Source organism: Harmonia axyridis, chromosome 5 (assembly GCF_914767665.1).
Source record: "Harmonia axyridis chromosome 5, icHarAxyr1.1, whole genome shotgun sequence".
In the NCBI taxonomy this organism is placed as follows: domain Eukaryota; kingdom Metazoa; phylum Arthropoda; class Insecta; order Coleoptera; family Coccinellidae; genus Harmonia; species Harmonia axyridis.
This window is the reverse complement of record NC_059505.1, coordinates 19747679-19762317: the sequence shown is the minus strand read 5'-3', so window position 1 is coordinate 19762317 and position 14639 is coordinate 19747679. Positions and strand designations below refer to the sequence as shown.

General features: G+C 35.9%; 1 protein-coding gene across 6 annotated transcripts in view; it reads left to right on the top strand.

Moving 5' to 3' along the window:
- The first annotated feature begins 3090 nt into the window (after nt 1-3090).
- The window catches only part of LOC123679983 (multidrug resistance-associated protein 1-like), a 398343-nt gene continuing 386794 nt past the window's right edge, over nt 3091-14639 (top strand). For 2 of the 6 annotated variants that reach the window (XM_045617595.1, XM_045617597.1), the window contains exon 1: nt 3136-3369. In XM_045617595.1, coding sequence (XP_045473551.1) covers nt 3325-3369 — 45 coding nt within the window. In that variant the 5' untranslated portion in view covers nt 3136-3324. Of the gene's footprint in view, nt 3370-14639 lie in introns of all 6 variants that reach the window. The other 4 variants (XM_045617598.1, XM_045617592.1, XM_045617593.1 and 1 more) reach the window with 3 other exon arrangements.

Below are 14639 nucleotides of genomic sequence, written 5' to 3'. Positions count from 1 at the left end.
GGACTGTTGGCAGATGTAGAGAGCATTATAGACCTTAATGATAGACTGTCAGATGAGGGGAAGAACATCAAACGTTCCCAAGCTGCTAATATTATAACCAACTACATCAAACCTGGAAGAAGGACTAATAATGTTTTCCAGAGAGAATTTTACCACTGTAAGAGGTACCTAAGTCAACATCAAGAATTGCTTGTGTTACGGGCTGATAAAGGCAATGTTACGGTATTGATGGATAAGGATCAGTACATAGAGCTCTCCAACACAATTTTGCTCAATGAACAATATTACCAACTTCTTCCTAACAGAGATCCAACCATTACAATACAAGGTAAATGTAATGCATTGATTAAGCGATGGGTCAGTGGGGGCCACATAACACAAGTACAAGGTGAATTACTGTACATTTATAATTCAGTTCCCGCTAGATTCTACGGTTTACCAAAAATCCACAATCCCATTCTTGCCTTGAGACCAATAATATCATCTGTCAACACCCCCACTTCCAAACTGTCAGTTTTTGTTTCAGACATCCTGTCTAAATATCTTTCTTCCACCAGAAGTAGATATTTTATTGAAGATTCCTTTGCTTTTGCCCAATGTGTGAATGGTTTCCAGTTACCTGTTGATTATGTCCTGATCAGCCTGGACATTGTATCTCTTTTCACCAACATTCCTGTAGAGTTGGCAGTCTCAGCTGTTGAGAACAAGTGGGATACTATCAAAAACCACACTAGTCTACCAAAAGAAGAATTCATCCATGCCATTAAGTTCCTGTTTTCTTCTAACTATTTTCTTTTTAATGGTAGGTTCTTCAAACAGGTGCTCGGTTCCCTATGGGTTCCAACTTCAGTCCGTCCATTGCTGAAGTAGAAATGGATTTCCTTCTGGACTGCATTCTTGTTAGCATTCCTTTTCACATTCCTTTCATCAAGAAATATGTTGATGATCTAATATGTGCTGTACCTAAAGACCAGGTTGCTTTCGTTCTAAACAGGTTCAACAGTGAACATGAAAGTATACAGTTTACGTTGGAGGAAGAAACAGCGAGTGGTGTCCCATTCCTGGATACAAGGGTGATTCGAACACCGAAAAATAGGCTGATTCTGGATTGGTACCGAAAGCCAACAAGTTCAGGGAGATACTTACACCATTTTTCCAATCATCCACATGGACAAAAGGTAAACATGATTTTAGGATTGAAGAATCGCATCGAAAAAGTTGCCCATCCAAGTCTAAGGCAGCAGAATCTGAGGTTATTGTTACAATTGATGCTAGAGAATGGATACCCAAAGAGGTTGTTGTCCAGATTAATATACAATACCACTCCTTCGAGACAGCCAACGAATGGAGAGAGGGGCGCATCCACCACTGTGGAAACTGAGAACGTAGATAGAATTCTTTACTCTTCTATTCCCCTAATAAATGGTATGACTAATGCATTAATTAACCTCCTAAAGACCACACAAATTAAATTGATTCCGAAATCTTATTTTAAAATTGACAGACTATACAGTCGAGTGAAAGATAGGATGACTGTTGATAATATGAGTGGTGTGGTATATTGTATTCCATGTTCAATATGTAGTGAGGTGTATATTGGTCAGACATCTCAGCTTTTGAAGAGAAGGATTGCTCAACACAAGAGCGACATCAAGAATCCAAATAAGATTTGTGCCCTAGCAGACCATACCCGGGACAAAGATCACCCAATGAATTATGATTCCACCAAAATTCTTGAATGTGCAGTTAGTGGAAAGAAAAGATGTTTCTTAGAGAAGTACCATATTAAACGCCACACTTGTTCTATGAATTACAGAAGGGATGTAAACATATTAGCTCCATCTATACTTATTTGATTCATTATGACCAGTTTGGTGGCAGTGAATTGGATGGATCAAATGGAATGAATATTTCCACAAGTTTTACAGTCGGGATAACGTAATAATGAATTCTGTGTTCCGGACTATTTCTGTGAGAGGGGATTGGATTCGGTTCATGCAGTCTTTCAATAATCGCATTTGTTCTGAGTTCGGTGAGAGTGAATTACTGCGACCAAGTGTGATTTAATGCTATTCTATGTTTCATTTGTCATGTGCGTGTATTCTGTGGCAAGTCTGGTTGACAACATTTTTGACAGCCTCTCATTTTGTTGATTATTCTGTTTACCTTATTTACATATGATAATTGATTTCTACTCTTGTGCTAACGAAATATCAGATCTTTTTTCGCTTAATTTGTTGATGTTCTTGTTCATTGCTTTCTTGAGAGCTATTGATTTGTGTTGAAATAAGATCTTTACAACTCTGTATTTCGGTATGTACTATTTTTACATGTTTTGTGATTGCCATGTTTTTGACTGTTTTCTATTGCTATTGTAGAGTCCTGAAGAAGGTCCCCATCGGGATCAATTTTCTCACACCCCTTATCATACTTATAACTATTGTTGTATATTGGGAATTAAAATTGTTGATATATATATATATATATATATATATATATATATATATATATATATATATATATATATATATATATATATCATTATCTACATAAATACCTATATTCTACCTCTTCAGTTTATATATATATATATATATATAAACTGAAGAGGTAGAATATAGGTATTTATGTAGATAAAGGAATCGTGACCAGGTATTAAAATTTTTATTTTAATACAAAGCCTACACAGATACAGCCCTAACTTTTACAAGTTCTAATAATCTTTATGAAATCTCTTCGAAACATTATATATTTTCAAAGCAGGTCAAAGGCCAGAAACATAATCAGAATTAGAAATTATTGAACTTGAAAACTCTACTTAACGAAATTCGAGAAGAAATTTATGAATACCAATTCGAACAAGCGGGCCAAAGCTCCTGACATCACGTAAGAGTTTTTTAAATTTTTTTATTTACTTTTAAATGAAAGGTGGTCTTTCATTCATTCGCAAGCACTTATTCCAGAATTGAATCAATTTTTCATAGGAGGACACCTACCTCAAGTGTTTGTCATCATCACTATCTTAAGTACACATTTTCTGATTTTCCCGATACAGATTATTCTCATTCTGATAATTCCTTGGAGTAATTGAAATAAGGACTACAATAATTGGAAATGATAACGAAAAGGTTTTATTCACCTATTATCCTACTTTCTAATAAACTCGACGAGAAGTCATCAGTTTGGTATTTATTTCTGTTCATCCGATTGATAATGATTAATTTTGAGTGAATAATTTGTAGGTAGAATATTAAAATTAAACTCCGTGTTTCTTAGTGAGAATATTTTAGATAATATTCACATACAGAATCTGAAAAGTGAAAAATGGTGTACACGTGGTTGGATGATTATTGTGGTTCAGCATTCTGGGTGAGTTGATGACATAAAAAGCAGAAACGTTCACAAAAAACTTCATGCTTTATATTTTAAAAATAAAGTGAAATATAATGTCAGAGGAAAATGAAGAGGGAATTGCAAATCAAAGAAAAAGTATAAGGACACAAGGAGAAGTGCACGTAGGCTGATAAGGATCAGTACGGTGAAAAAGTGTTGAGATGAGTAACACTTTCCAAACGCTACAGGGAAAATTCCAACTTATACTTATTTCAGACTTATACTTTTTCTTCGATTTATTATTTCCCCTCTATATTTTCTTTACATATTCATTTTCAAGTTATTCTTCGAGAACTGCTTAAAAAAAATGAGAATCGATAATTTTTTATTTATTACGAACAGATCATTAAGTTGGCTTACTGGTTCTTTGACATGTGAATTATTCTTAGTTTTGAATCGAGACTTGTATGTGTTCTAATTCATTGTTCGACATGGTTTATTCAATTGCAGAGCGGGTGGAAATAATTTCACTTTTTTTTGCAAACAATCAATGTGCGAATAGAACCGCAGAATTCTTCAATCAACGACATTTAGATAAACATGTTCATAGGAAGTATGTTTTGGAATTAGTGTCAAAGTTTCAAGAAACCGGGTCCGTGGCTAATAAAAAACGAAACATGGAAAGAAATGAAGCAGCTGAAGTAGCTGTTCTTGGACAGATTGCTCTGAATCCAATGACGAGTACGAGGCAGCTAGCACATGAATCTGGTTTTACACGAACTCGAATTGCAAATATTTTGAAGCATCATAAATTCCATCCTTACAAAATCCATCTTTCACACGCACTAAACGAAGATGATTTTGACCGTCGTGTTGAATTTTGTGATACAATGAGTGAACGAGTAACTGCTAATCCCAATTATCTGTACAGTGCATCCCATTTTGGGTGAGACTGCCAGGTTTCTCGCTTGTTATTTAAGATAGAGCCTTGCGGTTTTCACGTTCCTGTCCTACCTTTTCGTGAAACTCAAGTTGGTCTAATCAGATTTTGCATAACTGTTTCCGTTCAAGAGATACAGGGCGATTTTGGAAATTGATACTTTTCGGACCCCTCCTTTATCTCCGAAGTTATTAGAAATAATGCTGAGGTAAAAACTACGTCTGAATCAGAATTTTGCGTAGAATCCAGTGGCGTACTCAATTTTTTTTTTCGGGGTATGGTTTTGAAGATTCAACACAAACCTATATTTTTTTCAATGGAACACCCTATATATCATTACCTCGTTGAATTCGTTATTTTTTTCCCTTCAAAATGATATATGATACTATATAGGTAGGATGTTCAGAAATGTTAAAAAAACACTAAAACATCAAATAATGATGATTTTTTTGTTAATGAGCAATGGATTTTCCATATGAAAAAAAGGATTAATTGGATAATTTTCATTTGTGATTTTTATTTATAGTAGAGTAAGCAAACAAATATAATACTCTCATCACTAATATGAAAAACAAAACGTAGGTACCTACCTAATAGCAACAAATGAATAATAAAAAAAATCATAAACATTGCATAATATCTTACAGATTAAACTGTTCAAATTACTGTCCATTTTCCCTAATACATATCATATACTACAGTAAAAGACATAACAGTCTCGAAGAACTTCGTGCATCAAGAGAGGCAGTTTTCCAGGATTTACAAAACCGCCCTTTTATAATATTAAATGCACTCAGGCGTATTGAAAAGTTTTGTCAATTATGTATTAGAGGAAAATGGACAGTAATTTGAACAATTTAAGCTGTAATATATCATGCAATGTTTATGAATTTTTGTATTATTTATTTGTTGCTATTAGGTAGGTACCTACGTTTTGTTTTTCATGTTAGTGATGAGTGTATTATTTTTGTTTGCTTACTCTTCTATTTATAAAAATCACAAATTAAAATTATCCAATTGAATCTTTTTTTATATGGGAAATCCATTGCTCATTAACAAAAAATCATCATTATTTGATGTTTTAGTGTTTTTTTAACATTTCTGACCATTATTCAGTATCATACATCATTTTGAAGGGAAAAAAATAAAAAATTCAACGAAGTCATGATATATAGGGTGTTCCATTAAAAAAAATATAGGTTTGTGTTGAATCTTCAAAACCATACCCCGAAAAAACAAATTGAGTACGCCACTGGATTCTACGCAGAATTCTGATTCAGACGTAGTTTTTACCTCAGCATTATTTCTAATAACTTCGGAGATAAAGGAGGGGTCCGACAAGTATCAATTTCCAAAATCACCCTGTATCTCTTGAACAGAAACAGTTATGCAAAATCTGATTAGACCAACTTGAGTTTCACGAAAAAGTAGGACAGGAACGTGAAAGCCGCAAGGCTCTATCTTAAATAACAAGCGAGAAACCTGGCAGTCTCACCCAAAATGGGATGCACTGTACAATGTTTGTTTCTCCGATGAGTATTCGTTCTTTCTAAACGGCAAAGTAAATCGACACAATTGTCGTTATTGGGCCGATGCTAATCCGAGATTGTTCCACGAAGTTTATACTCAACAACCAGAAAAACTCAATGTTTGGGCTGGAATATTTGGTGACAACATTGTCGGCCCGTTCTTTTTACCTGGTAATCTTACTGGACATATGTATTTGGACTTATTGGAAAATCACATTGATCCAATTTTGACGGAAATTATTGAAAACAATGCTGGAAATTATGTGGAAGATCAGATTGTGTTTCGGCAGGATGGAGCTCCTCCACACTACGCCTTACCAGTTCGAGAATATCTGGATCAAAGATTTCAGAATCGGTGGATTGAAAGAAGGGGTCCCACTGAATGGCCAGCCAGATCACCAGATCTGTCACCACTAGATTTTTTTCTTTGGGGCCACTTGAAGAGTAAAATTTACTCTACACAGCCCGATTCCATAGAGGATTTAAGAAGACGTATAGTGAACGAATGTCGTCAAATCACTCCAGAAATGCTGCAAAATGTGCGCCATCGTTTCGAACAAAACTTATTTCATTGTATGGAAGCTAATGGTGAACAATTTGAATATTTAATTAATTGATGTGAGTTTTTGATAACTTATTTACTTTACTTTGAAAAGTCTTATTTCTTAGATCAATACTTCAAATCGTTCTGATACCGTACAGTTGGAGAATGATTTCAGTGAATAAAACAGCTAGTCGAACATCTGGCCCTAGTAGCATTAACACGTACGGTATGACTTCATTTGCCCAGTGGTAGATGTTTTGCAATTTCAAATACAAGTACGGAAATTTTGGTGTTTCGGAAGCACGAAATGTCAATTATTCGCAAAAAATTAATTTAAGTGATAAAATTGACTGACGCATGAATATTTCGAGAACTAATGCATAAAATGAAAAAACAATTACTGTGCTGAAATCAGTATAAAAATACCTTCAAATTGAGGTATCACTCACCCCATCTTCCCTATTCAAAAATTGGGGGTGGGGGTTGTAGCAGCAAGGGTTGACGCGCTATGCGTCCGTAACCTACATCTTAAGTTGTCCCCCTCGAAACAGAAATCGACCTGTCCGAGCATTTCTAACGAAAAACTTTATTTCGTCTGTAATCTCGTCTGTTTCGTTTTCAAATGGCCACCCTGTATAAATATATATTCTTTTGAGAAAGAGGAATACAAAATATTAATTTCAAACAATCAAGCATATGTGTCGATGAATCTCAGTATTAGCAGAGGAAATATAACGGGGCATCATACATTTCAACGTATGATACAAGAGAACAGAAAAAACCTCAGCAAAAACTCTGTCTCCCCGTATCGGTGTAGTGACTGGTTTGTGTAAACGTTTACAGAATAAGCTGACATAATTTATATTGAAGGACTTCCTCTTCAACCAAAACAAAATTTTCTTCATCCTCTCTTTTCGGTTGACGACTCTATAATTTCCAATTGGATCCTAAAACAAAAAAAAAAAAGAAGCAGAAAGGAGTACTAAATATTAGTTTTCATTATATCGATTTGAAGTTAACTACCCATTCTAAAAAAGAATCTGAAACTGAATGGATAGCTTGGAAACCATCATGAAATTTATAAATCGGACAATCATTCACCAATTGGTCAATGGTCTCTTCTACACCACACTCACATAGTGGGCTATCAATAGAATGCCATTTGAAGAGGGTACTATTACAACGACCATGACCAGTTCTAAGTCGATTTAAAATACACCAAATTTTCCTAGGAAGATTGAAACCTAGAACTTTTTCTGAGGGATCAACAATAAGACTTTTGTTGAAGACGTTAGAAGAAGTCCTTCCCGAACGCCAAATTTCCTTGTCGCTTTCATTGGATTCAAGGAAGGTCCATAAAGGTTTGCGTGATTTCAATTTAGCAGTTCTAGAATCTGGGAAATAGGATACAATTGGAAATGAGTTCGGGTAGAAATGAAATTTATCCCAAGATTTTTTGACTGCAACCTGTCTACGAATATGAGGCGGATCTATATGTGATAACACCGGTAACCAATCTAAAGGAGTAGATCTAATAGTCCCACTAATAATTCTCATAGAAACGTTAAGCTGTGCAACAATTTTATGAACATGAGCACTATTGAACCAAACAGAACAACAGTATTCAGCAGCAGAAAAAACCTAGGCCAAGGCTGCTGTACGAAGAGTGTTGGCATCAGCACCCCATGAAGATCCTGCTAATTTTTGGAGGATATTATTACTCGACTTCAATTCCAAACGCAAATTTTCTAAGTGAACCTTGAAATTCAAAGAAGAATCAAGTTTAACTCCAAGATATTTGGGGGCAAAATTATGATTCAATACGGAATTATTGAAAGTTACTCTCAATTTTCTGTGTTTTTGTTGATTATTCAAATGGAAACAGGATACTTCTGTTTTATTTGGATTAGGGCATAAGCGACACTCAAGAAAATAATTTTCCATGATTTTTAGATCTTTATTGAAAGTATTTTCAATAATTCCAAAATCAGAATGACGAAACAAAAGAGCAATATCATCGGCATAAATGAATTTCTCAGATGAAGTAACTGGGATATCACACAAATATAAAAAAAAGTATGGGAGACAAAACCAATCCCTGCGGAAGACCATTATCAATGTTTTAAAACTACTACTTTTATCATCAACAAAAACACGAAGTCTCCTATCAGACAACATGTTTTCGATTAAACGAATCATTGTTCCACAGTTCAAATGATCATGTAGTTTTTTAATTAGACCATCCTTCCACACAGTGCTTTATACGATATCTACCGAAGCCATATAGGTCCAGCTCTATACACATATTATACAATAAATATTGATACGCTCACACAGCCATTATGAGACGAACTTTTTATTGTAAATATGTACCAAAAGTTTAACATTGAAGAAAACCTCACTCATATTATTCTATGATCCTAAGTTTAGGTCTATGATATGTACCTCTTGCTCTCTCTCTTTTAGTTTGGTCAGTGTAACGAGTAAGTTGTACCAGTAGTTGTATCTCAATATATTCAGTTCTTTATTACACCACGTGTACATTTATTTCAAACAGAGTGTTAATTATTCCAAGTTAACTGCCAACAATATTGATCTTCAACAGGTTATGGGCCCAGGTTTCCCATATAACGCAATAACATTAAAGTGACTCAGTTGTTTGTGATGTAGTGGTGTATTTTGTTTTCTCACAAAGAAGTAAGATGGCCGCCAGCAACCTCATGAGCGTACCGAAACTTTTAGGATGTGAGAATTATGATGAATGGGCGTTCGCAGTCGAGAATGTATTTGTGATTGAAGGCTTGGACAAATGCATCGACGGTAGCGAGAAAGATACTTCGAGGATAGCCAATGCAAAGGCAAAGTTGATTTTAACAATCGACCCATCCACATGTGAAAGATTCCAAGACAGCTGAAGAAGTATGGACTCACCTGAGGAAACTTTATGACGATAGTGGATTCATGCGTAAAATAGGACTCTTACGAACACTAATATCCGCCAGATTGGATAATCACGTGAGTATGAAGTCTTACATCAATCAAATTATAGAAACTTCACAGAAATTAAGAAGAACCGGATTTGCCATTGATGAAATGGGAGGGATCTTTATTATTAGCTGGTCTCCCTGAAAAATTTGCACCTATGATTATGGCTATTGAAAATTCAGGTTTGGAAGTTACAACAGATTCCATCAAGACGAAACTCCTTGACATGCTGACAGATGGCGACACCAACGGCAGTAATGGAGCATTCGCTGTTAACAGAAAGTTTGGTTACCGTAAGCAACCGGAAGAGAGCGCAGTTAAAAAACAGCACAAAGAGAGATCACAGAATAGGAATGATAAATTCACTCGTGAAATTGCAGACCAGCACAATTCAAACAAAAAGGATCTCAGTTATATTATTTGCTTCAGATGTAAAAAGAATGGGCATTACATGTCAAAATGTCCTAGTAGAGTCGATGGAGGCTTCAGTGCTGTGTTAACAGAAAGGTATGTTGACAGTGGAGCTAGTTTTCATTTAACCTCAAATAAACAGTGGATGATAAACTTCAAGAATCCGGATTTAAAAGCCGTCACTGTAGCCAATAAGGCCAAATTGGGAGTTGAATGTGCTGGAGACGTGAAAATACAAACATTTACCGATAAGAAACAAGATATAGAAACAAGAAGATATAGAAACAAGACTTCAGTTCAAAAACGTGAACGTGATCGCATGTGTTTCTCAGTTGCTCTACATTATTTATTTTCAAAGTATTAGTTTAATCTTTTTATTTTTGATTTCACGATTAAATCGTGAGTGAAGGTTTTCTCATCTTCGAGTTGGTTGTTATTTTTGATTGGTTGAATAACTGAAGAAAAGTTAATTCATTTTCCTTTGTAACGATCTGAACGAGTTGTGGATATTGTTATCATTTATCCGTCTGCTGTTGCTGGTGCTTATCTTATCTCGATATGGGGAAGCCGTGTTTTTGCTGCAAAAAAGTGTACGACGATCACCTTTCATTAACGTGTTCTGTTTGTCAACATTTATATGGGAATTCCTGTGTAGGAATGAGTAGTTCCGAAGTGCGTATTATAAACTCAAAGAAATCTATCTCGTGGAATTGTAGTAAATGTGAAAGTATTGGAAGTGACATTATGTCACTCAAAAGTATAATTGTCTCTTTACAAAAGGAAATAAGTGAACTTCGATCGTCTATTGCTACTTCCTCACAAACGGTGAAAATTCAAGATGAATCTTTTGAAGAAATCGTTCAAGAGTTGGAAGATCGAATGCAGCGCAGGAACAACATCATGCTTTATGGTTTGGCAGAGCCTTCCCAAGATATAGCTGCGGAGGTTAGAGCTCAGACAGATATTAAAAGTGTGGAAGAAGCACTGAAATTTGTAAATCCTGATGTTCAGCTGGACATTAAGAAGGTGTTCAGGGTTGGAAAATCTTATGCATCTACTGGCAAACCGCGTCCATTAAAGATAACTCTGAATTCCGATGCTCCTGTGCGGCAGCTCTTGAGTAGATCCGGACAACTTAAAAAATATAGGAAACATCCAAACCTATTTCTTTCATCCGATTGTACCCCTAGGCAAAATGAATACTTTAAACGAGTAAAAGCTGAATTCGAGCGCAGAAAAAATGATGGTGAAAGTGTGCAGATGAGATTTGTTAGAGGTGTTCCCACAATTAAGCCTTTAAACTGATGATACCCGATTACACGCATAATAAGCTCTCTTGCTTGTATCAGAATGTTAGGGGTTTGAATTCTAAAACTCATGATTTTTACTGTTCCATCTCAGCCTCCGATTACGATATTATTTGCCTAAGTGAAACATGGTTGCAAGAGAGTGTGTATGATTCAGAACTTTTTACCGATAATTATTGTGTATATCGCTGTGACAGGAATCTGGCTTTGTGTAAGTCTTCCACGGGAGGAGGTGTGCTGCTTGCCATTGATAGGAAGTATCGTTCTGAAACTTTAGATCTGTCGGTGTTACGTAGCTTGGCTCCTTCCATAGATATAGTGGGCTGCAAATTATTTACGGGATTTATGTGTTTGTTCGTTTTTGTGATTTATATCCCCCCTAACGTGAACAATATCATATATGGACATTTTTTTGATGCTCTTGTCTCTCTGGATTTAATGCAGGATAGAGACTTATTGTTTGTTGGCGACTTCAATGCTCCTTTGTACAGCAGTGGTCATAGTACTGATGATAGGTCCATTACAGTATCAACGTTTTCTGAAATCTTAGAACTTAAGCAATTTAATGATATCGTTAATTGTAACAGTAGAATGCTGGATCTTGTATTGACAAATTTATATTTGTCACCACCGGAGAATGCAGCCGGTTTAGTTGATGTTGATCCATACCATCCCCCTCTCCTGATATACTTCGGTGTTAAATCCCCTAGACCTCATAATTTTGGAGTTCATGATTCCCATAAAGAATTTAATTTCAAGAAAGCGGACTTTAGGATGATGTATGAGATGATAGGTGCCCAAGACTGGTCTGGAGTGATGGGTGCTGCTCACCCTGATGAGGCTTGCGATGCTCTTTATTCAGTCTTGAATACAATTTTCATTGCCACTGTTCCTTACAAGAAGTTGAGGACCCGAAGATTTCCGCATTGGTATACGTCAGAGCTTATCAAGCTAATTCGCATGAAGGAGCGCTGTCATCAAAGGTATAAACGCTATAATAGAGCCAATGATTTTGATCAATTCCGATCTCTCAGATCAATTATTAAGTCAAGAACTAAAATACTCTACAGAAATTTCATATCATCGGCGGAACGCTCAATAAGTGATGATCCGAGAAGTTTTTGGGCTTTTATTCAGGACAGAAAGGGATACACGAGGATTCCTGGTGTTGTGAAGGATGGCGACATATCTTACAGCAGTCCGGCTGGAGTTGTTGGTGCATTCGCTGATTTTTTCGGGTCGGTTTATGCAGCTGATGACTGTGTTAATAGTGATGGAATTGAGGAAATATGTGATCAGAATTTTATTTCAGTTGAAAGTGTATCGGATGGTGAGGTTAGGTTGGCGGCGCGAAAACTTAGCAACAAATTGACGGCCGGGCCAGATTTGATTCCTAGCTTCGTTGTGAAGGACTGCATTGGTGTTTTGGTGCTCCCACTCAAACATATTTATGATTTGATTTTGAAAACCAGCACATTTCCGACCAGGTGGAAGGCTGCAAAAATCATTCCAGTACTCAAGAAAGGCGACTCCTCCATCATAAGTAATTATAGACCTATATCAATATTGTGTAATTTTTCTAAATTATTTGAGATAATTTTGTTTAACGCCATATATCCTAGAGTTAGAAGTAGTGTTGCAGCGGAACAGCATGGTTTCATGAAAAAAAGATCATGTTCAACTAGCTTGATTACGTTTTCGCAGTTCGTATATGAGAAATTAGATTTGGGAGGACAGGTTGATGTTATATACACTGATTTTCAAAAGGCTTTCGATAAGATCAATCATGAAATTCTTACCGCGAAAATTAAAAGACTTTTTGGTTTTTCGTGTGCATTAGCTGATCTCGTTAAATCCTATTTGAGCGATCGTCGTCAATTTGTTCAAATAGAAAGTTGTAGATCTAGAGAGATTACCGTTACTTCGGGAGTACCTCAGGGGTCTAACCTAGGTCCGCTATTATTTATCTTGTTTATTAATGACCTTCTACAGATAATTAAGAATTTGAAGTTAGCCTATGCTGATGATTTCAAAATTTATGCGGAAATTTCATCTGCTGATGACTGTTTGAGTTTGCAGGAAGACATAGATGTTGTGAATAGGTGGTGTAGCTGCAATAGGTTTCATTTAAATGTATCGAAATGTAGCGTAGTGTCTTACACACGGAGGAAGGAGGTGCATCTATTTGACTACAATATCAGAGGTATAAATCTCTCTCGGCTTACTGAAATCAAGGACCTAGGTTTGGTATTTGATCAAAGGTTTTCTTTCATACCACATATTACTCAGTTAACCTTATCGGCATGTAGAATATATGGTTTCATTGTACGAAACGCGAGATTGTTTGAGAATTCGTCAACAATAATTCACTTATTTAACGCGTTGGTCAGAAGTAAGCTCGAGTATGGTTGCCTAATTTGGCGCCCAATCTATAACTGTCATGCTCACCATCTAGAGACTGTACAAAGAAGGTTTTTGAAGTGGCTTTCATATCGTGAGGATGGACTATACCCACCTAGGGGATACGATCATAGTATCTTATTATCAAGATTTAATTCAAAAAGCCTCGAATGCAGAAGAGGTTTGCATGCCATCAAATTCCTTCATGGTCTTCTGGGTGGTAGAATTGACTGCGTTGAATTGCTGAGTAAGCTAGATTTTTTCGTACCTCGCCCGAATGCTAGAACTAGATATTTTTTTTACATAAGTACACCAAGAACTAATTTGCTGTTGCAGTCACCACTGAGATTTGCTTGTTCCGTTGTTAACTCTCTAGCGGATAGATGTGATCTGCATTCTCAATCTCTGGTTCATATATGTGATTTGTATTTGAATGAAAACATCTGAAGTTGAGGGGAACACGCATGACATTATATTGTATTCGATTTCCATTTATTTATTGTATTTTGTTTTTATTTTCCGGGGCCTGAAAACTGTATTTTGGGGTGTGTATGGGTTGTTTATCTCTTAATTTTCATGATTTTATTGGATTATGTTCATGATATAGCATTAATATTTTTTTTTTTTTTTTCTTGTTAAATTAGTATTGATTGTTGTTTTTGATTTCCTGTAATTGGGTATACCTGTTGGAAATAAAGGCTTATTATATATTATTACAGGGAGTAAAATATGTCCCAGGTTTGACTACAAATCTTTTATCTGTGTCGCAATTAATTAAAAATGGAAATAAGGTATCCTTTAATGAGAATGGTTGCTATATTTATAATCGCCATAATATTTTAGTGGCAACTGCTAACTTGTGCAATAATGTTATCAAGTTAAACTTGCACGAAGAGAAGCCAGTGTGCTATATAGCTGCTAGCAGAACAACCTGGCATCAACGTTTGGGTCACATCAATGAATATTTAGTTGCAGATGACAGAGAAGCTGGTAAATGGACTCATCCTTAAGGGTCAAGCAAGCTTAAAAAATTGTGAAGTATGCTGTAAAGGCAAACAGTTCCGTTTGCCATTCCCCAAAGAAGGAAGCCGAGCAGATAAAGTGTTGGAAGTAATTCACAGTGATATCTGCGGCCCGATGGACACAACGTCATTAGGTGGAGCAAAATACGTCCTAACATTCATAGACGA